Source organism: Felis catus, chromosome D4 (assembly GCF_018350175.1).
Source record: "Felis catus isolate Fca126 chromosome D4, F.catus_Fca126_mat1.0, whole genome shotgun sequence".
NCBI classification, from domain to species: domain Eukaryota; kingdom Metazoa; phylum Chordata; class Mammalia; order Carnivora; family Felidae; genus Felis; species Felis catus.
The window spans coordinates 89366878-89389398 of record NC_058380.1 but is presented as its reverse complement, the minus strand read 5'-3'; the positions used below and the strand labels follow the sequence as shown (position 1 = coordinate 89389398).

At 54.3% G+C, this 22521-nt stretch overlaps 1 protein-coding gene across 15 annotated transcripts in view; it reads left to right on the top strand.

Annotated features, from left to right (window-relative positions):
• The window catches only part of RAPGEF1 (Rap guanine nucleotide exchange factor 1), a 132076-nt gene that overhangs the window by 77174 nt on the left and 32381 nt on the right, over positions 1 to 22521 (top strand). For all 15 annotated transcript variants that reach the window (XM_045043282.1, XM_045043279.1, XM_023242882.2 and 12 more), the window contains 6 exons: positions 10701 to 10789; positions 11466 to 11618; positions 12094 to 12217; positions 12659 to 12842; positions 14339 to 14845; positions 20220 to 20419. In XM_045043282.1, the coding sequence (XP_044899217.1) occupies positions 10701 to 10789; positions 11466 to 11618; positions 12094 to 12217; positions 12659 to 12842; positions 14339 to 14845; positions 20220 to 20419 (1257 nt within the window). The remainder of the gene's footprint in view (positions 1 to 10700; positions 10790 to 11465; positions 11619 to 12093; positions 12218 to 12658; positions 12843 to 14338; positions 14846 to 20219; positions 20420 to 22521) is intronic.

Genomic DNA, 22521 nt, shown 5'->3' with positions numbered 1-22521 from the left:
GGGCCAGGGTGACTTAAGGGTAAAGGCCCAGAGTGGCCCGTCCGGTAAGGCCTTGTGTCACTTTCCAGATTTTGGAGTGTAGCCATACGCATTTCCCCGTCGCTTTCCCCTGGAGCTCTCGGAGGCCGGCAGTGCAGAATGAGACGTGGCCTGGGTCGCACGTCACCAGCAGAGCGTGTGGAGTTCTGGCTCACACACCCCTTGCTCTTCCTGCCCAGGCTTCTGGAAATGCTGTTGTTTTGCAGGTGACATTGTTCAGGTTTCCTTCTACTGAATTATCACGAGATGTGTGAAACAAGTTAGAGTGCCCAAAATAGACGAGATGGAGTTTCCGTGTGCGAAGCTTTGTCACGTTCCCAAGTAACTTCTCGTTACGGGATCGTTAAAGCACCCCGGTACCCGCTGAAAGGCATGTCGAAAAGAAAAATTTCTCTGATTTTTCAAACTGACCAATGAGAGAGGGAGAGAGAAACCTCCAGATTATGAACCTGTCAGTGTCTGGACACAAAGAACATTTCCACGATTTTTTTTAAGTTGTTTATTTCGAGAGAGAGAGTGCAAGTGGGGGAGAAGCAGAGAGAGAGAGGGAGATGGAGAATCCGAAGCAGGCCCCGCGCTGTCAGCGCAGAGCCCCATGCGGGGCTCGAACTCATGAGCCGCGAGATCATGACCTGAGCCGAAACCAAGAGTCAGATGCTCAACCGACTGAGCCACTCGGGTGCCCTTCCACAATTGTTTTTAAAATACTTGACCCAGGGGCACCGGGGAGGCTCAGTCGTTAGAGCTTCCAGCTCTTGATTTTGACTCGGGTTATGATCCAAGAGCTGTGGGATCCAGCTCTGCACTGAGCATGGTGCCTGCTTGAGATTCCCTCCCTCCCTCCCTCCCTCCCTCCCTCTCTCCCTCCCTCTCTCTCTTTCTCTCCTCCCCCACCCCCTTCACCTCCCCCTCCCATATTTTCGCCCTCCCTCCCCCTCCCAAAATAAGAAAAATAAAAAATACTTGACCCAGAACGAAGACTCTAGGTGATGACCTCTCTGAGTCCAGTTTTGTTTCATTTATTCAGGATTCCCTTCTCGAGAGCCTCCTCGAGTGCCAGCCCGTGCCATACGATCGGGAATGTAGTGATACCCCTGCCACAGTCCCTGACCATTAGCTTAGGACCGGCAGGGGGAGAAGGACAGCAGAGCTTGCCGTTCGGTAATCATGACGAGGTCTAGTGTCACAAGAGAAAGTGGCACGTGGCCTCACTTGGTCGGGTGTTTGGCTCACCTTCCCCTTTCAGGGTGGTCAGAGACTCTGTCCTGCGGGCGAGACGGGCCAAAGGCAGAAAGGGGTGTGCAGGAGCCGGCCTGCCGCTGGAAGTGTGTTGCAGCTGGAATCGGTCGAGGGAGCAGGGACGATCCGAACACTGTGCTGTTGGCGTTTGTTGTTGAGATGTCATAGTAGCAACAGCTGACATTTAGTCCCTCCCGATGCTCACAACGACTCTTGCCGTGGGCGTGATCGCCCCTTCGCAGGTGTGGGAACAGGCCCAGGCAGCCCAGTGGTCAGCGGCGAGGTCGTGACTCCCACCCGGGGCTGCCGGACCCCAGACCCCGCGCGCCTCCTGTCACCCTCGGCCTCCCCCCACGTGAGGGAGACCCAGCTTAGCCCAGGGACTGCCTGTGCGTCCCCCCTCGCCGCCAGCCGGCCTCCAGCCCCTCTCCTGTCCCCATCGGGCCGAGGACACCGTATGAGCCTGGGTCGTGGTGGGGTGAGTGAGCCTCAGTTCGCCGGGAGGGACGGGGCCGCGCAGAGATGTGAGGATGTTGTCATCCCGCTCGTAGGAGAGATGTTGCCCCGTGCCTTTAAAGTGACTCACCATCTTCCAAGTAACTCATTCAGTTGTTAAATGGAATTCTTTTTTTGAACGGTCGAAGAAGTATTTTCAAACAGGGTTGCTCTGCTTCTGTCCCTGAATGGGGGTAGCACCATTTATTATTTAAAGCCCTGAGTAAATGTCACTTGCTAGCTCTGTAACCTGGGGCAAGTGACTTGTGTGAGTTTCGAGTAGATTTTTAAATGTTTACCCTGAAGAACTGGAGAAAGGTCAAGAAAGAGAACGTATATGAAGTATCTGGCCAGTAAGTGCTAGGTGCCCAGTAAATGGCGGGTAGGTACCATTAACCACGGAAATGTTAGCGTCCAGGATGGCTTGCACCTGCCTGTCTTTGACGGTGCTTGTGGTTCGCTTCCGTGCATCTCCGGTCGAAAGACAGACCTGTCCTTATCACCTGATCTGGCCCGGGCAGGTGCTCTGCTGGTGGGGCCTGAGGCCCAGAGAGGATGGTGACCGTCTAAGGAAGGAATCGAAAGACCCTCACTTTCCCTCGCACCTGGCTCTCTGCGGCCCTGCTCCTCTGGCTCCAGCAGGTGACCCGGCTTGTCCTCCGGAAGCCAGTGTGCCAGCTCTTCGTGCCCTTCCGTCTAAACATCAGCCTTTCTTCTTGTCTCAGATGCACCGTCTCTTGCCCAGCTCCCCGGGCTCTGCTTGCCCTCTTGGCACGCCCTCCCGGATGTCACTTCTCAGACCCAGAGCCTCTCTCCCCGGCCTCCGGCTCCCCCCGCCCCTTCACACACACACTCTTCTTTCTCGACCTTACGCCGACAGCCTTGGAGGAGAGTCCCTGCAGTTCTGCCGTCACCACCCGCACTTGCGCTCGTGTTCTGTCCCGGACCCCCTTCGTACCCGTTAGCCGACAGAATAGAACAGCCCATTACTCTACCAGCAAAATGGGTTTATTCGGGAACAGCAGACAGTTGCAATTCGGGACCTGCGAGCCGGGGCAAAACCACGGGCAAGTCCAACAAAGAGAGAGGATTATTTTAGGAGGAGGATGCTGGGAGGGGCCGTCCTGACCCGGAGATTGGCAGGAAGGAGTTCAGGGTGAGGGCGGTTTCTCACTGGCCGAGTCGCTGGGGTGGAGGGTTTCTCGTCGGAGACGCCGGGTCCGTCCTTCCCGCTGGGCCCGCGATCACGGTGCTCTCCTGGTGAAGGTGCCTCTGCTGGGCTCTGTAAGCGACGATTCCTCCTGTAACTGATGTCATTGGTGTGGCTCCCTTCGTAACCCCCCAGGTCCACTTTTAGTGAGCTTTGCCTGTATCAGTTTTCACTTACAACGGGAATATCTTGTAGGAAGTGTTTTTCTGACTACATCAGTCAGGATTATGTTCGACTGCAAGAAAATCCACAATAATACTGGCTTTTAAACTTAACTCTCCTTCATGGCCAAGAAGCCCACAGACGGGCGGTCTGAGGCTAATGACATTTTCACAAAATGGTCAGGCATGTGGTCGTCTCCCATCTTGCTTTCCTGCCATCCTTAGTTAGCACATGGAATCCACCTCATGGTCCCAACCAACTGCTCCTGCTCCATCTATCGTGACTGCATTCCAGCGAGCGAGGAGGAAGAGAGAGTAGGAAGGTGCGCCCTCTCCGTTTGAGGATGCTTCCTCAAAGGCCTCACAGAACTCACTCACACTTCATTGATCACAGCTTGGTCACATGCCCAGATGAAATTCTGCTAAAGAGGAAGAGCAAGTCGTGGGGCAACTTGCTGTCCCTGCCACACTGAACTCTCCAATAAGCCATCTCTTTTATTCCTCGTTCAGCCTATTTTTTTATTTTTTGATGAAAACGTTCAAATATCTGCCAAGAGAAAAACGGGGTAATGAAGCCCCATTACACAGCTCTGCGGTTGTTCGCTCCTGGCCAGTCTTGTTCCTCTGCCTGCTCCCCGGGATCGCTGGAAGCAAATCACAGATCCCATGTCCTTCCGCCTGGAAATGCCCGTGCAGAGCTTGAGGCCACGGCGAGCTTTTTCTGCAAAGGGCCAGGGAATAAATACTCGAAGCCTCTCAGGCTACATACCTTCTCTGCTGCCTGTGGGTCTCTGTTGCATGTTGTCATTGGTTTACGTAATTTTTTTTTTTTTCTTTTTAAAGAATTCTCACCTTGAGGGCCTTACAGAAAGCAAGCCCTGGGCTGGATCCTGCCCGTATGCAGGGCATAGTTTTCTGGTTTTAAACAGTTTGCTTTTCAGTTCAGGGTCCAGATAAAGCCCGTATGCTTCTTAGTCCGTTAACATGCGTCCTAAGATCGCTTTTCTCTGTCTGTCTGTCCTTGCAGCTTACTTGTGTTGTTAGGAAGGGTTACTGCTGTCACAGGTCTCCCACGTTCTGGATTTTGTGCTGATGACATCCAAACAGTGTTGTCTGGCATGTTCCTCTCTCCCCTGAATTCCCTGTGAAACTAGAGGCTGAATCAGTTTCAGGTTTTTGTATTTCGAATGCTCCCTCAGTGCTGCCCTCACCTCCATCAAGAGGCATGTTTCTTTTTCTTTTTTTTTAAAAAAAAAAACAAAACTGTTTTAAGTTTATTTATTTACTTATGAGAGAGAGAATGAGCGTGAGCAGGGGAGGAGCAGAGAGAGAGGGAGAGAGATGATCTGAAGCAGGCCCAGCAGAGAGCCCGACGCAGGGCTTGAACTCACGAACCGTGAGATCGTGACCTGAGCCGAAGTTAGACGCTTAACCTACTGAGCCACCCAGGCGCCCCTCCCTTTCTGATATTAGTAGCCATCCATGATTTTTGCCTAGATCTGTTCACTGATTTGGAGCTGCAGGATGATGAGTTTCTAATTCTTCGTGCCGTTCTCTCATTAGCTGGGAAACACTTAAATGACAGACCTCCCTTGTAAACTTACGGTTTTCCTGAGTGATCATTCTCAGAGAAGAGGCAGGATCCATGCTTAATTCCTTCCTTTCTTTACCAGTTTTCAAAACAGTGCCTGTCTCCTAGCACCCTTTAACATGACCAGTGAGTTGAGCTGTTTAAAATATCATTCTGAACTCATGAATTTACACGTGCTGGCCGTGCTCCCACCCACTGTGCTTGTCCCTCTTCCTGGTCCCCAGGCCCCATCTTTGGCCACTGAAAACTTTTTTAGGCTGTTTCCTGAGTTCCCTGTGATATGACCCTAGAAGTCTTTGATAGTTTTCTTCGTAGTTGTCTTGGTATGAAAATCTGTTCCAGGCTCTTATCATCTGATAGTTGTTTTGTTTGGGGGTGGTGATACACAGCTTCATTGAGCTGTCATTCCCACACCATATAATTCACCCACTTAAAATGTATATGGCGATTTTTCTTTTTACTATATTCACACACTTGTACAGCCATCACCACGATCCATTTTAGAACATTTTCGTCACCTTCAGAAAGTAACTGCCTACCCTTTATGCTCTCCCCTCCACCCCCTCATTTCTTGCCATCCCCCACCGCCCAGCCTTAGGCAACCTGACCTCTGTAGGTTTGCCTATTCTAGACATTTCATATAAAAGGAATCGTATACTCTGTGGCCCCTTGAGACCAGATCCTGTCACTTAGTACAGTGGTTTCAGAGTTCACGCGTGCCACAGCGTGTATCGGTACCTCCTTTCTTTTTCTTGCCAAATGATATTCCACTCTGTGGGTGCACCACGTGGCATTGTTTTCTCGTGGCCATTTGGACGTCTGAGTTTCCACCTTTCGGCACCTCTGAGTGAGGCTGCCGTGAACACTCCTGTGCACGTTGTTATGCGGGCGTGTATTTTCATTTCTCTTGGTGGTACACCCAGGAGCACAGCAGCTGGGCCACACGGTAACTCTGGGCTGGAAGCGGCTGCGTCATTTTCCACCCCATCCGCCGTGGATGCAGGCCTCAGCCTCTGCGGCTTCTCCACGGCCTCCGTTCCCACCTGTGCTTTTTGGCAGATGTTCATTTCCCTGAGGGCTAATGATATGGAGTCCCTTTTCATGTGCTTATTGGCCGTCTGTGTATCTCTTTGGAGAAATGTCTGTTCAAGTCCTTTGCCCGTTTAAAAAAAGTCTTTCTTTAATCTTTCTTTATTTTTGAGAGAGAGAGAGAGAGAGAGAGCAAGCGCATGAGTGGGGGAGGGACAGAGAGAGAGAGGGAGACACAGACTCCGAAGCAGGCCCCAGGCTCTGAGACATCAGCACAGAGCCCGATGCGGGGCTCGAACTCACAAGAGCAAGTTCATGACCCGAGCCAAAGTCAGATGCTTAACCGACTGAGCCACCCAGGCACCCGCTTTGCCCATTTTTAAATTGGGCTTTCGTTTTATTATTGAGTTATAAGGTACCTTGTACATTGCTTACCACAGAACTGTAATCAGCCGTTCCTTTAGGGAGCCCTGCTTCCCTTTGCTGGAAAGTCCCGTTTAGAGACCACACTGAGGGCTGATGTTCTCATCGCTGCTGGTGGGTCACGCTGTTAGTTTCTGTAAGACAAAACGCATCTGGAGTTTCTGCTGGTACTTGCAATTCGCATTCAGCACCACCGGGGTTTTCACTTAACCTCATCAAACTCGTGTCTTCATTTTTTTCCTCCCACACTGAGTCTGAGGTCTCCTCTGGCTGCCTTGTCTTTAGTCCGTTTGAGGAATGACAGCCAGTGTCTTGCGGCTGGAGTGGCCCTCGGAGAGCTGACTTCGGGAGTCCCTCACTGCCCAGCCCACTCGTTCCCCAGTGCTTGCTGCACAGGAGAAGGAGGCCGCCTCCTCTGCTCTGTGGCTGCCTCACCCCTCAGACTTCAGGTGGGAAGGTCCCTTCTTTTCACCATGAAAAAGCTAGACACCCCTGTGATTTCATTCTGCTGCTTCGGTCTGGGAAACTCCCAACTGGTGGCCTCCATGCGGTGTCCTTGGCGAAGGACTTGTCTTATGACCGCTGAGCAGTAGAGGAGCTCTGTCATGGCCTGAACCCAGAAGACTCACAGGGCCAGAAGGTGACTGAGGATGGACAGTGAGGGGCCGGGGTGAGGGGGGAGCAGGATTGGTGGCCACTGCCCGTAGACTGGTGTGCTTCTTAGGGGCAGCATGGCAGCCGCTCTTAGGAGCGTTGCCCGTGGCCGCACCTCGTAGGGGCCCTTGTGCGGCCCGTGTGCTCTCTGCCGGACGGGGGCTTTGTCTTAGTGCCAAGGAGGAGATGGGAGGACCACAGCTCGTACTTTGACTTGTTGAAGGTCACTCGAGATGGGAACATCACTGTGACCATTTTCAGTACGAATAAAATGAGCACAGAAATAAAGCATTATGCACTTAGAAAGATACTCTTCCCAATACCCTTTGGCTTTTGAAGACTGCTTTTCAGTGGACCGGTCGTTGTCTGGTTCACAGTCACCGGCTGTGCGCACAGTCTGGTCTTTTCACACCTGTGCCTCAAGAGGGCTGAAAAGTCTGACGTCCCTCTCGGAAATTCTGCCTTTAGTAGGAGTCAGGCTCTTGCCGCGCTGCCCATGGCCAGCTTTGACCGAGATTAGGTTTTTGGTGCAGTAGCCAGACGCGTGCACCTTCTGGAGGTTCCCTTCTGTCTCCTTCTGGGGCCGGAAGGGTGGTAGGGGTGGAAAAGCTGCCTGCCCCTTTTGCCCCCTCCGTGAGCCAAGGCTGGCAAACCGGCGGAAGGGAGACTTTCCGCCACCACGTCGTCGTGCGGGAGTTCGGGTGCGCGCTTGTGCCAATGTGCCCACCGTTCCGTGACTCCTGCACCGTTGCTCAGCTGCCCCTCCAGAAAGATGGCATGCTGATCATAACTGCCCGTGAATCAGTGAAGAGTTAGTGGAATTTTCTCCTACGTCAGCCGATGCGAGTACACATACTTCTCTCTGTTCTTCGCCCTGCTTGTGGAAAAGAGTAATGTGAACATGGGCCTTCCAGGATGCTTTGGTTTGGCCCTCTGACCCCCTCTGACACAGCGATGCTCTTCTGTGCAGCCCGGTGACTTGCTCCCCCTCCCACTCCCTGCTTTCTCTCCTCAACCCGTCATCTGTCTCCTTGCTTTCAGTCTCGTCCTGGCCGTAATCACCAGCTAGGTAACTAGTGTCCAAGTGCCCATGAGATTTTATTTAACTTGTAAATTGTGAGAACAGGAACATAGGAACATTCTCCTTCCTTTGTCTAGTACTTGACTCTTAGAGATCTTACTTCTGTGTCTCCAAGAATAGGCAGCCACTGTCCTGTCCTGCAGAGTGGGGTGATGCTGATTCCAGCCGTACTGAGCATGCCTTTGGTTGTATTTTCTCGTTTTAATTAGTATTTCAGAAGTAACACGTGTTCATTATAGAAAATTTACAAAAACGCAAAGAAACAAAAGCAAGAAAATTAGGGGTGTTTCATAGCCATACTTTCTTTCTAGATGTGTATTGTTTCCATTAAAAATTTTTTTTTCAGTGTTTGTTTATTTTTGAAAGAGAGCGCATGAGTTAGGGAGAGGCAGAGAGAGAGGGAGACGCCGAATCCAAGGCAGGTTCCAGGCTCTGAGCCGTCAGCACAGAGCCCAATGAGGGGCTCGAACTCACAGACCGTGAGATCATGACCTGAGCCGAAGTCGGACACTTAACCGACTGAGCCACCTGGGGGCCCCTTCTTGTTTACGATTTATTTCCAAAACATACTGTATATCTGCCATGGGACCACCTGGAGCTATTTTCCACCAAACATTGTATTACATTTTCTTTCCGTGATATCATATATTCTCACGAGTTTGACTTGTATTGGCAACGTAATGGTCTGTTGCTTGGTTCTGTCGTAATTGACACAATCTGTATCTAATATTAACTATTTAGTTACAGAGCGTTGAGTCTAATTTTATCTATTACATATAATGCTGTGATGACCATCCTTTGCAGCTTATTTTTTGCATACATCCATGACGTTTTCCTTGGGCTAAATTCTTTTTTTTTTTAATTTGTTTTAATGTTTATTTATTTTTGAGACAGAGAGAGAGAGAGAGAGAGAGAGAGAGAGAGAGAGAGAGAGAGAGAGAGAGAACGACTGGGGGAGGGGCAGAGAGAGAGGGAGACACAGAATCCGAAGCAGGCTCCAGGCTCTGAACTGTCAGCACAGAGCCTGAGGCAGGGCTCGAACCCACAAACTGTGAGATCATGACATGAGCCAAAGTCGGACGCTCAACCTACTGAGCCACCTAGGCACCCCTCCTTGGGCTAAATTCTTATAAAAAGAGTACGATATTTAATTTTGACACGTACTGACAAATCATCCTCTAAGAAGGCTGTTCTCAAAGGACTATTCCTATCTACCGTGTCTGGAAGGTTCTGTTTTGTTACCATCAAAGCTGGAGAGTCCCTGATGACTATTGAGCACTGATGTTTATGTCTGTGAGTTTCCTCTTTGGTATTAGTTTTGATGTATTTGTCTTTTTCTTCTAGTTTTCATGTTTCTGACAGAATCCTTGTGCTAGGGAAGATATTAACCTTGCCTTAGCCCATGTGTTGTGATTCGTGTCTGTGGCATTTTGAGTGTGGAGAGGCCTTGCAGTCTCATTCAGGGGCATGTCGATGTTGCCCACTCACGCCCATTGCTGCCTCCTCTGTAACTTTAGAAATGGATATTCATGCTGAAATACTGAACCTTCCCCCCTGCCCCCAGACTCAAACAGGTCTTACCCAGATGTCCATCAACAGGAGAATGGATAAAGAGACGTAGGTTTGTGCATACATTGGAATATAACTCAGCAACGAGAAGGAACAGATTACTCGTGCGCACGATGACGTGGACGGTCATACTGAGCAAGAGAGAAGCAGAATAGAGACAGGGCAGGGCAGGATGGTGGTTGCCCGGAGCTGTGGCTGCTGGGGGAAATGAGGAAGGGCTGGTCACGGGCACAGCTTCTTTTGTGGGGGAGCAGAAGTAGTAAAAGTCGCAGTGCTGAGGGCAGCTCCACCGCGAGCAGACAAAACCATCGCGCCGGCTTTTACGGCACGTGAGTTAGATCGCCCCACAAAGCTGTTCAGACAAGATGCGTGCAGGAGAGTGCATACTGTAATGGTTCCATTTATGTCAAGTTCTGGGCAAATGTCATCTGCGAAACAGAAGTAAAACCATGGTTGGGGTGGGGCAGAGGCTCTGGAGAGAGCGGCGGAAATGTTCGGTATTTTTTGAGTGGTATTTACACGGGTATTTGTGATCATCAGACCCCATCAAACTGGGGAAAATTGCATTCTAGTTGAGAAAAAAAAAAAAAAAAAAAGCAGGCCCTGATCTTTCTCTCTTTTTTTGTGTAAAAAATATATTTTCCAAAGTCACGTCTCCACTGGGTAATAGGCCGTTAACTTTCTGTCGGTCAACAAAGATGCTGACCAGTCATCTCGGGATACCAGCTGCCGCCACACCCGGGGCCACCTCGCTTTGGGAAACCACCCTCCCCATGCCGGAGGTTTGCTCCTTAACATAGGCAGCGCCCTGCACGTTATAGGATGTAATTTAATGGCTTTCAGGAACTAAAGAGTAGTTCTCCCCCCACAAACTGGCTGGGAATCTGTTCTGCTGGAATGTAATTTCAGTGTTAAACTTCGTCATTTTGAGACAGCAGGGTTTGTCATTTCCCTCTTCCAAGAGGAAGTACCTTTATGTATCTTGAAACGTCTCAACACGCTATGAAGGTATTTTTTGGAGGGTAGGGGACATTTTGGGAAGTTCAGATTATCTAAATCGGACAGTACTTGCATTAACGGTGTGCAGGAAATCTCCAGGCACAAAGAGAGACTGGGCGGAGGACAGACAGCTGACCTGCCTTGGGGTGAGAACCGAGCAGTAAGGAGCTGTCGTAGTGCCTCATGGCTTCTCTCTTGTGTGGGGTACAGGAGCTGGTCAGACTTACCATCGAGAAGCAGGGGCATCCGTCTCCAACCAGCCCAGTGAAACCCAGTTCCCCAGCCTGCAGACCCGATGGGTGAGTTCTGACTAAACCCTCCAGCCACTGGCCACTTGGGTCTCCCCCCTTGAGAGAGAGCGTGAGCCCCATCAGGTAGGCTGTTGGTGGCCTGTGTTGCTTTAAAGTGTGTCCAGCTCGCTCATGTTTCGAAGTATTGCCTGATCTCAGGGTTAGCGGTCAGCGTGACTCTTTCTCAGGCTGCTGCGTGAGACCATGACCCCCACCTGTGCTCTTCCGGAGCCACTTCCCTCCGTAACTGGAAAGAGCTTAGAGGGTTGGGTTTTGGGGATTGGGCTTGAGAGAACTGAGCTTCATCAAGAGAGTAAACTGCTGAGGGCAGTGTGGACAGTTTCAAGGCCTTGTAACCATTTCTGCTACAAGCTCCTAGTAAAAATATAAAACATAATAATTTGGAGCATGTCGAGAACCTTTAGACCATGTCTTCTGAGGTTTCCTCTTACAGACAAGGAAACAGATGCAGTCGGGGGGTCCTGGCCGAACTCCTGCTATTTTTGGTGATCAAACAGACTTGAAACCCCATCTGTGCCATAGGGCTCCAGGGACAGGGTCCAGGGCTCCTGCTGCTCGGCCCGGTGCCCTGCCTCGGTTCCATGGCCCGGTCCCATCCTGCCCCTCTCGGGACCTGCGTGTGCTCTGTAACCTTCTGTGACCCCAGGTCCTTCTCATCCTCCAGCCAGTCTGAGGTCCCCCTGACAGATCGAGAGATGGAGATTCTGAACAAGACAAGTGGCCTGTCCCAGTCAGCCGAGCTGCTTCCAGACTCTACAGATGAAGAGGTCGCGCCCCCCAAACCCCCCTTACCTGGCATTCGGGTGGTTGATAATAGGTAATTTTTTATTTTTCTGGCGCCCTCTTCTGTTTACGAGGTAATCTGATAAATGGATGGGTAGATGAACCAAAACGAAGACGGTGCCATTAGGGTGAGAACTTGGAACCCAGCCCCTCGCTCTTTAGAAGCCTTGGAATCTTGATCATCCTCGGGGAGGATCATCTGTGGAGGACGAGCCCGGCCCCAGCGCCCGCCCTTGCCGCGCCCTCCAAGAATTCCCAGCGGCTTGCCTCTTAGCCTTCGTACGACTGACTACGGAACGGAAGGAAAAGAAAAGATGTTTCTGATTCTTGGTGTTTTGGCATTGATAGGTTTTCTTTTGGCAGCAGTGGAGTGGGACGGGAGTTAAAAGTGTTCAAAGTAGGTGTGAAGTCTCTGATAATGAAAGAATCCCACATTCTGTACCCTGACGCCTTTTTAAAGAGCTTCTGTTTGGGTTTTCGGTTTGATAGGATTTCTCAATCTATTTCAGTCCTCCACCAGCATTGCCACCGAAGAAAAGACAGTCAGCTCCGTCCCCGACCCGAGTGGCCGTCGTGGCCCCCATGAGTCGGGCCACCAGTGGTTCCAGTTTGCCCGTTGGAATTAATAGGCAGGTAATGTCGCCCCATCTGGAAGGCAGAGGAAGGCTTTGGGTGTGGGAATTTGGCTCCCGAGGCGAAAAGAAACCCAGTGGTCTTCAGCCCCTGGCAGTGGGAGGACCGTTCCTTCTCTGTACGGGACCACCGGACGGGGTGGAAGTTCCCGCGTGGGGGGAGGAGGTCGGGGTGGGGAGGCTGGAGCCAAAGAGCGTCTCCTGCGGACATCTGAGGCTGGCCCTGGGGCCCTTGCTGGGGGCACACTCCCAGCACTCGCAAAGGCTCCTTTCTCAGGAGTCACAGACGCAGCTTGTTAGTGCTTACATCAAAGACGGGCCTTTGCAGCCGGTTTCTGAGCTTGGCAGTCTCCTCTAAGTCAGTGTACCGATTCCTCTCCCCTGGGCTCTGCCACCATTTCTCACAAGTGACTTGGGCCTGGTTTTCATTTCTCCACACCAGGATTTTGACGTGGACTGTTACACACAGAGGCGGCTGTCAGGAGGCAGCCACTCATACGGCGGAGAATCGCCCCGCCTGTCCCCCTGCAGCAGCATGGGCAAGCTCAGCAAGTCAGACGAGCAGCTGTCCTCTCTGGACAGGGACAGCGGGCAGTGCTCCCGGAACACAAGCTGTGAAACACTAGGTGGGCTCAGCCATCTCTCACCTCTCCTGTCTCTCCGCTTCTTGGTGGCCGCTTTGGGGTCATATGGCGATGCCAGTCTTGGTCCTACGACCCTGATCTGTCTCTTCGACTGCAAGATGGGGCTGCCGGTATCTGTCTGTCCCCAGGAGGTTGAACGTTTAGATGGAACAACCATGTGAAACTGCCTGGGAGATCCTCAGATGGTGGCTATTACTGTGGTTAATCCGGCAGTGTGTGATCTGACTCCCATGGCCAAAATTAAGAGCCATCTGTGCTCAGAGCTATAGATGACAGGGAGAGCCCCTGACGGCTTTTGACGGAGGGTGAGGGCAGGTGGGCAGCACATGCCTACCTCCCGGTCGGTGCTGAGCGCGTGCCGCGGGGGCCAGAGGAGAGTCTGAAAGGCAGCTTGGTGCCAGGGTCCGAGAGCATGAAGCTGTTCGTGTCCCGTGAGCTGGACATTTCACTTTGAGGGTTTAATCAGAAGCTTGTAGCAAGATTTCTTTTTTTTAATGTTTATTTATTTCTTTTGAGACAGAGAGAGAGCGAGCGAGCTTGAGTGGGGAAGGGGCAGAGAGAAGGAGAGACAGACAGACAGACGCAGGCTCCGAGCCATCAGTGCCGGGACCACGAGATAATGACCTGAGCTGAAATCAACAGTCAGACGCTTAACTGACTAAGCCCCCCAGGCGTCCCTGTGGCAAGATCTATCCCAGGACGTTTCTCCCGGCATGACTGGGAGTAGTGGTGGCCCAGAAGCAAGCTAACTACTCAAGTGTTAGGGAATCCGACGAACCGTCATGCATCCGCTTGGCGGAGTGATACATAACTATGAAAAGTCAATCATGATGCATTGAATAATGGCCAAAATCCAAGACCACTGACCTAGTATTTTCTCAGTTGGGTGTTTAAAAAATGAATCCTAGGGGGGAAAAAAAGACATTTAAGGAAATACGTCAAATTGTAAATAGGTGATAGTTAAGTAATGCGATTGTGGATGAGTTTTATTTTCTTGATTTTGGTTTCTTTTTTTTGCCACATTTCCTACAGTGGTCATGCCTCTTTCTTTCTTTCTGTCTTCCTTTCTTTTTCTTTCTTCTCTTTCTTTTTCTTTCTTTCTTTTTCTCTTTTTCTCTTTTCTTCCTTCCTTTCTTCTTTCTTTTCTTTCTTTTTTTCTTTCTGTCTCCCTTTTTCTTCCTTTCTTTTTCTTTTTTCTCTTTCTTTCTTTCTTTCTTTCTTTCTTTCTTTCTTTCTTTCTTTCTTTCGTAAGAAATTCAAACGATGGAGGCAAATAAGCAAACAGCCATCTTCCCACTCGGCTTTACTTCTGTAAGCAGGGAGAAGAATGAGGAGTATGAAATGAAGCATAGAGATGAGACGGGGATGCTGTGTCCTCACGCTGTGATGAATGGCACCGGGTTAAGGGGAGGGTTGGATTGTTTCTTTCTGCGGGGCCTCGTGACTGACGGGTCATGTTCTTCCCGTTGTGAATGCAGATCACTATGATCCCGACTACGAATTCCTTCAGCAAGACCTCTCTAATGCAGACCAGATACCTCAGCAAGTGGCCTGTAATCTTAGCCCGTTGCCGGAGTCCTTGGGAGAGTCTGGGTCTCCGTTCCTTGGCCATCCCTTCCAGTTGTCCCCGGCACCTGGCAGCTGTCCCCAGCAAGAGGGGTCCTCAGCTCCAGGACAGCAGATGGACATGCCGCCTGCCCTCCCCGAGAAGAAGCGCAGGAGCGCGGCCTCGCAGACCACGGACAGCTCTGGCTGCAGGGTGTCCTATGAGCGACACCCCTCGCAATACGACAACATCTCTGAGGTTGACCTGCAGAACCCAGCCTCGGCCCCGTCTGTCCCCTTCACGCCCTTTGCTGCTGTTCTCCCCTTTCAGCAAGGAGGGTCCCCAGCCTCTGTCGAGTTTGTGGGTGACTTCACCGTTCCTGAATCATCGGGTGACCCGGAAAAACCGCCTCCTCTACCAGAGAAGAAAAACAAACACAGTAAGCTTTTGTCCAGCCATTGTCAGCAAGCACATTTTGTCACCTAAAACAGTGGTGTGTTTTATTTAAGCATTAGGCCGAAATCAAACCGGTGGCCTCGTGATTTCATAAAAGATAGGGCCCGCGGCACGTGGACACTTCCAGGAGCCTTGTCTTGTCCATATTGGTGATGGTTTTCAGAGCCCGATAAGCCAACCTGTCCTTATGGCTGCTCTAAAACCTCGGGCCAAGCCTCCGCAGAGCCCGAGTGTTTGGCCAGAACACGCAGCAGCAAAGAGAGACGAGGGTCCCAGCTTCAGGACAGCATTACAGCAACATCAGGGCAAAGCAGGGTGGACATTTGAATTTAGTTAGAGCTCACCACGCCCACAGAGCGGTTTTCTGAGGATCCCCGAGAGTGTGCACAGTTGCTGTTTAGAGAGGTCCCTGGTACCCCCGCTGTCTTCTGTTTGCAGACATGAAATGTCATGTACTGACTTGGAATCTGAGGGCACCTGGTTGCAGTGGCTGAGGACGTTTCTTAGACCACATATTTTTAATAGATGATGTTCTTGGGGCCCAGGGATGGAGCTGAAATTTTAGATTTTTGTATTTTCCAACTGTAAATTTGCCTTCAGGTTCCTAAGTAGAGTTCTACCGGAGACTGTTTTTCTGCTAGTTCCCGTAACAGCTGCCCCGCCCTCCCCCTCTCCCCACCAGCCAGGCTCTGCTTGGCCCTTCTGCAGCACTGGCTGCCACCACGCAGATGTGTGTGTGCTCGCGTGGGCCACACAGCCCCAGGATTCCCTGGCCTCAGTCGAAGCATCCAGCAGAGGACTTCCACCAACTAGGACTTGAATCTCCCTTCCAGGTTCCCAAATGAGAGCATCTGATTGGCCCCTGCTAGAATGGGACCCACTCTCAAAGAAGGGGAGACCCGGCCTGGTTAAAGGCGGCAAGGACGGCCCCGAGGGCAGCCGGATGGGCCTTGTCGCCCAGCTCCTTGCTGGGTGTCACCCAGCATGTGTCACAGCCTGGGTGGTATGGTCTCCCCGCTGGAGGGAGAGCTGGCCGTGCAGACTGATGAGGTCGTTCCCACCTGTGTCGTTCGCTCAGGAGAAAGCAGGGCACTGCTGGTGGGAGTCACCAGGGGCAGTGCTAGGAACGTCTCCCTCTACGCGAGCAGGTGTCTAGGGAGCTACTGGCCCTTCCCCTCCACCCACCTTACCTTGACTCGAGCAGTGTGCCAGTGTGCCGTCCTGGGCTCACCGTCTCCTCTCCCTCTCTCCCCTCTCCCCTCTCCCCTCTCCCCTCCTCCCCTCCTCTCCCCTTGTCTCCCCTCCCCTTTCCATTAAATTATCCAAACCCAGAATGCAGGGTAGGATTGCATCCATGCAGACCGCAACAGATGTGTGGTGCCTGGCCACGGAGCCAGGGGCCTCACCTTCTCAGCTCTTAGAGCAGGTCAGGGTGCCCAGGGGCTGTAGAGAGGAGGAGGAAAAGGAGATTCGTCCGCTCTTGCCTTTCCAGCAGCCTCAGGTCTCCGGTGGCTGAAAATACTTTCTGTTAATTTAGACGTCTATTTTTAGGCTTTATTTCTTCTATCAGTGTCTGTAGCACTTGTGTCTGCAAACCTTTAAAAACTAAGAGCTTAAGGTGTGGCATACCTGGGTTAAGGCTTCCCACACTGTCGTATTTAGTCCTTACGCCCTGGTCAGGCAGTGATGTTGGCGCCCGTTTTATAGATGAAGAAATGGGAACGCAGGGGGACTAAGCCTTGCCAGGATCACCTGGCAAGTGGGTGGCAGAGGGGGGTTCAGAGCAGGCCTGTGTTTTCCCAGCACAGCACACGCACTGCCTCCCACGCTAAGAAGGAGAGCGTCCGGCCCTCCTTTGTGGAGACCGTATGGGTTTCAGTAGTGACCCCCAGGCAGCTGGGAGTCGTTTCTGTGCCCTGTGAAAGGACCCCAAACCTGAGGCACAGCCCTCGTCTCTAGTCCGCTCCTCACTCCCTGAGGGGACCCTTGGGGCGTTCCAGGCTTTGCCCCAGTGGAAAACTTGCACAGTTGCTTCGAGAGAAAGGAGGAGATCGACATCATCCCTTATATGTGATTAATGCTGGACGAGCTCGTACACACGCAGTGCTGGTGTCACAGTGTCCTCCTCCTTTGGGTGGCACTGACATCCTTAGGGTCCTCGGCCCCTCTTGCTGAGGGCAGCCCCACGAGCCCCTTGTGCCCGACAGGCTTCCTAATCGCTGTCCTGGGTGCCCGCAGGGAGCACCAGCCTGCGAGCGTCGCCAGTGATGCCGCTGCCCCCTTCTCTGAGCTCTTGGGCTGCTTTTGAAACGGACCCCTCTTCCTTATTCCTCCAGTCGCGAGCCTCACTGCTGTTTCTCTGCTTGGTTAGCCGGTCCCTGCGAGGACTTCTTCAGTTCAGGTCTTGTGGAAGCTTCCCGCCTGAGTCCGCCACGGAGGGTTGTGTGCAGTCCTTGTAGGGGGCACTCGGTAGGCGTGTGGGGTCCCCTTCAGAGGCTTGCGTCTTCCTCTGGGGCCTCATGGTGTTGGTGCCGCATGGAAGGAGAGCCTCACGGGGCTCAAGGGGGACAGTGAGGTGCGCTTGTGGCAGCTGTCCCCTCCGGGCGAGACTGCCTTTACGTACCGCGTTTTACAGCCACGCTCTGCTCAGTGCTCGTCGGAGTGAAGGCCCTTATACCGCTTCTTTTCAATCCCCCTTTTGGTGAAGGACATCAGAAAGACCTCCCCCGAGAGAGGCATTCCCTATCTACCCTCAACGTGGAGACTATTTGAAAACACAGAATTAAGCCCTGCAAAATTGTCCTGGCCACTTTTTCTTGGTATCTAGCGGGTGCTCATAGCGCTTGTGACATGACCCAAGAGGACAGCACCCAGCTCCAGATGGTGCCTTCGCTGGCATCCCCGTGCCTGCCACACACGCACCTAAGTTCCCTTGCTTCCAAACCTGGGCCATTTTCCTTCCCAGCTCCCGTCGTCACCGGTTCCCCCCTGGCGCATGCACAGCGGCCCCGTAAGTACGTTGATCGGCCCTCGTTCCTAACTCGTGAATCAAGGAGGCATAACAGCACCTGCCCTTCAGCCATGGGCGTGTTGGTGTTGGCCGGGGATCCCCTGCTCTCAAGGAGCTTCCTCCACTGCCGAGAGAAGAGAAAGGCAGTACTGCATTCCGGGCCGGCCTTGACCCAGACTTTGCCACGGGGAGTGTCACGTGCAGGTTCTAGTCCCACAGAGAGACGGGGATCGGAGAAGGCCTTCCTGAGGATGCCAGAGGGCTGGACACAGGTCCAGACGGTCGCTTTCCCGAACCCGTGGAGTCGTCAGAAGGGCCTGGCTCTGGAGGTGGGGCTCGGATCACCCGAAAAGTCAGGAGCGAGGCGCATACTGATGCTCGCACCCGAGGGCCGAGGCCTCTGCGCCTGCCTCAGGAGAGGGTGCCTGTGAGGACGGGTCCGAGACGTCTCGCCTCCCCGCGTGGATGAGGCCCCTGCTGGCGTCTGCTGCCGGGGCCGCTCCGGTGATGCCGCACGGCTCAGGCGAGGGAGCCTGTCCCTGGGCGGCCGCACAGCTACGGGCTGTGCCACCGTGAGGCGGCCGCTTGATGGCAGGTGGCAGGGCGGCAAGGGCTGGGGTTTCTGGAAGGATGTTTAGGGAGGAGAGGACGCACGCATTTGAATTCAAACACGTCTTTCTTTGCAGTTTGTCTCTCGCCCGAGAACGTTCTGTGGCCTCTGGGCTGGAAGGGGGGAACGGAGTTTAGCGGCTGTTACTTGTTTACCCAGTGGGTGCGTTACAAGACCCACCCCGGGGCCGCCGCCTGGTTTAGCAGGGACTCAGCCGGGACGGAGGACACGTGTTTCCTTCACTCATTCATCCTGCAAATATCTGTGGACACCTGCGGCATGTCACGTGCTGACGATGCAGCCGTGGACCCGGCGGACCCTTATGGTCCCTGCCCTCCAGGGGCTTCAACTCGAGTGGGAGGCAGGAAGCCCTGTTACATCAGCTTTAAAAGTGTATCCTGCATCAAACCACTCTCCCCGCCTCCGCCCACCCCGCAGTCTTTGGCCCGAACCACCACAGAGGCCCCGCGTTGTTTTCTCAAGACAAAGTGGCCGTGGGCAGGCCCCGAGGGGAGCCCTTGTTGGTCCTCACCCCCGCGGCATCCCTGCCCCTTTCCCACAGCCTCTCATGACCCCCCCCCCAGGCGACTGCCTCGCTCCTTCCAGTCTCCCCTTGCTGGCTCTGCTCTGCTCACCGCACCCTGGGCCCGGCCTCGGCCTTTGCTGGCCTGCAGGCTCGGTGCAGAAGTCCTTCACGTGGCTCATCCGTGCTCGGGAGAAGCGCCCGCCACCAGCCCGCTCTGCTGTCCACCCCCCCGGGCGCCTCTCTCCGGGTCTGTCTCCTGCCTTGTGGGAGGGTGTAGGCCTCAGGTGGGCAGAGGACTTGTTTGCTGGCCCCTGTGAGGCCCCGGCAGCTGAGCCGGTGCCCGACGCGTTGGTGCTCCTGGGACAGTCCCGCAGACGGCTCGGGACACGCTGTGGGAAGGGCTGAGTGGCCACAAGGGGGAGAAGGTGGGGCTGCGGGGCAAGCGACTGGCGAGGAGCCCCTGGGGACGCCGAGCCACGAGCGAGGGAGGAATGTGCCCGGCAGGACTGGGAAGAGCAGGGAACAGCATGTGCACACGGTCCCGGGTGTCCCAGGTGCGGGAGGAGGAGCGCGTACGGGGGGGGGGGGGGGGGGGAGTGGGAACAGGCCAGAGACCCCCAGGGCTTGTCAGCAGGGAGGTGGGGGCCCCAAGATGCTTTTTTATTTTTTAAATTTTTTTTAACGTTTTTATTTATTTTTGAGATAGAGAGACAGAGCATGAATGGGGGAGGGTCAGAGAGAGGGAGACACAGAATCTGAAACAGGCACCAGGCTCTGAGCTGTCAGCACAGAGCCCGACGCAGGGCTCGAACTCATGGACCGCGAGATCATGACCTGAGCCGAAGTCGGCCGCCCAACCGACTGAGCCACCCAGGCGCCCCAAGATGCTTTTTAAAAAAGAGGCTTTATTTCTTAGAGCTCAGCGACACTGAGCGAGAAGTACAGGGAGTTCGCGCGTGTCCCTGCCCCCACACGCCCGGCCTCCCCGCTGTCACCGGCTCCACCAGAGCGCCACACGTTGGTCGCCCAGCCTGCAGGGTCGCGCCGGCCTCGGCCCGAGCCACGGTTTCCGTAGGGCTCCCTCTTGTCGTGTTTCCAAAGCTCCTGGCCTGGTATGGCGGACCCGCGGGGACGGGTCGGGGTGCGGAGGGGGCGCGCTGGCGGGGGACCCCGGCTCACGGCCAGGGCCCCGCCCGCTCTCCGTCTCGCAGTGCTGGCCTACATGCAGCTGCTGGAGGACTACTCGGAGCCGCAGCCGTCCGTGTTCTACCAGACGCCGCAGAACGAGCACATCTACCAGCAGAAGAACAAGCTCCTCATGGAGGTGTACGGCTTCAACGACTCCTTCAGCGCCGAGGCCCCGCAGGAGCTGGCCCCGCCCCCCGCCCTGCCCCCCAAGCAGCGGCAGCTGGTAAGCCGCGCTCTGCTTCCGGGCCCGGGCCGCCGTGCGTGCCGTGCGTGCCGCGCCGGGTGCCACGTGGCGCTCTCACTTCCTCCTGGCCGGCTCCCGGGCCTGCTCCTCGGCCTCCCCGCCCCGGGGGTGGTGGCGCCCTCGCTTCCATTGCCGCCCCTGCAGCTGGGCCTGGCTTGTGCTCAGAATGTTTGCTTTCTCTGCCGACGGTCTCGTGTTTTTTCCTCTCTTCTTTGGCTCCACTATAGACCTCCCAGAAAGGAGGGACTCCATCAAAGCACAGGGCATGGTCTGTGCACGGCCATCTGTGAACTTGATTTACATAATGGCCTCGCTACACAGGGTGACTTACACCCCACCCTGGCCAGGGATGGCCCCGTGGAAACAAGCCCTATTGAAGCACGATGGCCGTAAACAGAGCCGTTCTGTGTCCCAAGCACGGTGCCCCTCCTCCCCTGAAAACACTCCTGTGTGAGGATTCCCTGTAGGTAACGAAGCCCCAGTCGGCGCAGAAGGCCGGCTGTCCTGCGTGGGCAGCATGTGAGATCCCGGGACCGGGCAGGGGGGGTGTGCCTGCTGCCCGCCTCTGAACCCTGTTCTCCCTGCTGCCGGTTTCCTAACCACGTGGACTGTGGTCAGGTTGTAGCATCCAGGCATCTCATCCGGCCGTGCTTTCCGGGAGGAGTGCACCTCCGAAGGGGATTCTTGTTCAGAGCTGCACGTGCTGTTTTGGTCATGGGCTGGCCAGCCTGGTGGTGTTTCCACCGCAGAGGTGACCGGCCAGCTGGCCGTCTTTCGTCCGTCCTGAGGGGACACAAAGGTGCCACCCTTCCCTTGCTGGGAGGCAACTGCTGACTGGACAACCAAGGTCCCCAGGTCACTCCCCGAGCCCCCGCCCGCAGGGTCCCTGAGCCCACGTTCAGTGAGCTCAGGGGCCGACAAGGCAGGAGCACACCTAGCCTGCTGGGAGACAGCTTGGTCTGTCGGCGGAAAGGCAGCACCCGCCCTGGGTTCTTGGCCTGCCACTGTCTAGCCGTGTCTCCCGACTCAGACTCAGGGTCTCAGTCCTTCACCCACCCTGCCCACCCCCACGAACACCCAAATGTGCCCCAATGTGAATCTGAGTTACTCTGAAAACGTTTCAAAAAGGGATCTTTGCCATGAAATAGAATCGCCTGCCGCACGGACCCCTGACCTAAAATGTTTGGTTGAGCAGCCGAACCAGGTTTCATGGAGATCTGAGACAGTCTCGGCCCCTCCTGCCAGTGTCCACAGGTGCCCCTTGGCATCTTCTCCGCACCATGGAGCCCACAGGCTTCACACACACATCCCTAGTGAGCACGCTGGGAACCAGAGCCTGTCTGGGAGCACCCGCGGAGCACCTCACCATGCTGGCAGGGCAGACGCTCGGCTGAACGCCTCCCTATGTCAGCACTGGGGCTTCTGTCTGGTTTCCCGTGATCCTCTCCACAGCCTCTATCACCCCCGTGTTAAGTAAACTGAGGCTGAGAAAGCCAGAGTGACTTAACTGGAGCCTACCCACTGCTGGAAGTAGAAGATGCGGGGACCGAGACCAACTCTGGCTGAAGCCCCGACACGGCATGTGATGTGCCCTGTGCCGGCTGCTTGGCGTGCCCGCTCTCAAATGCAGGTGCAGGGAGGACTCTCTCTGTTTTACCAGCAAAACAGTAGTGATCACGGTGCCCGTCAGCCCACGTACAGTGTGGCAGTCACAGTCGAGTGCCTGACACATACGTGGTCCCAGACAGCGTTGTCCCCGCTTTGCGGATGATGAACCTGAGGCCCAGAGAGCTTTAAATAATGCCCGAGGCCAAGCAGGTCACGAACAGTGAGGCCCAGGTTCAGGGCCGGACGGCCTGGTCCCAGGAGCGCACGCACTCCGCTGGAGCATAATGAGTGCTGGGCTGCTCCCACGGAGGAGGAGGAGGTCCCGAGTAGTAAGTGGAAGAAACGGGACTCAGAGCCGGGTCCACGGGGCTCCGGGCCCTCTTGGCCTCCTTGTACCTTACAACCACTTCCGGCGGATGCGACTTGTACGCAAGTTCGCTTTTTAAATCTGTCACGAGGAGGTGAAGGAGGGC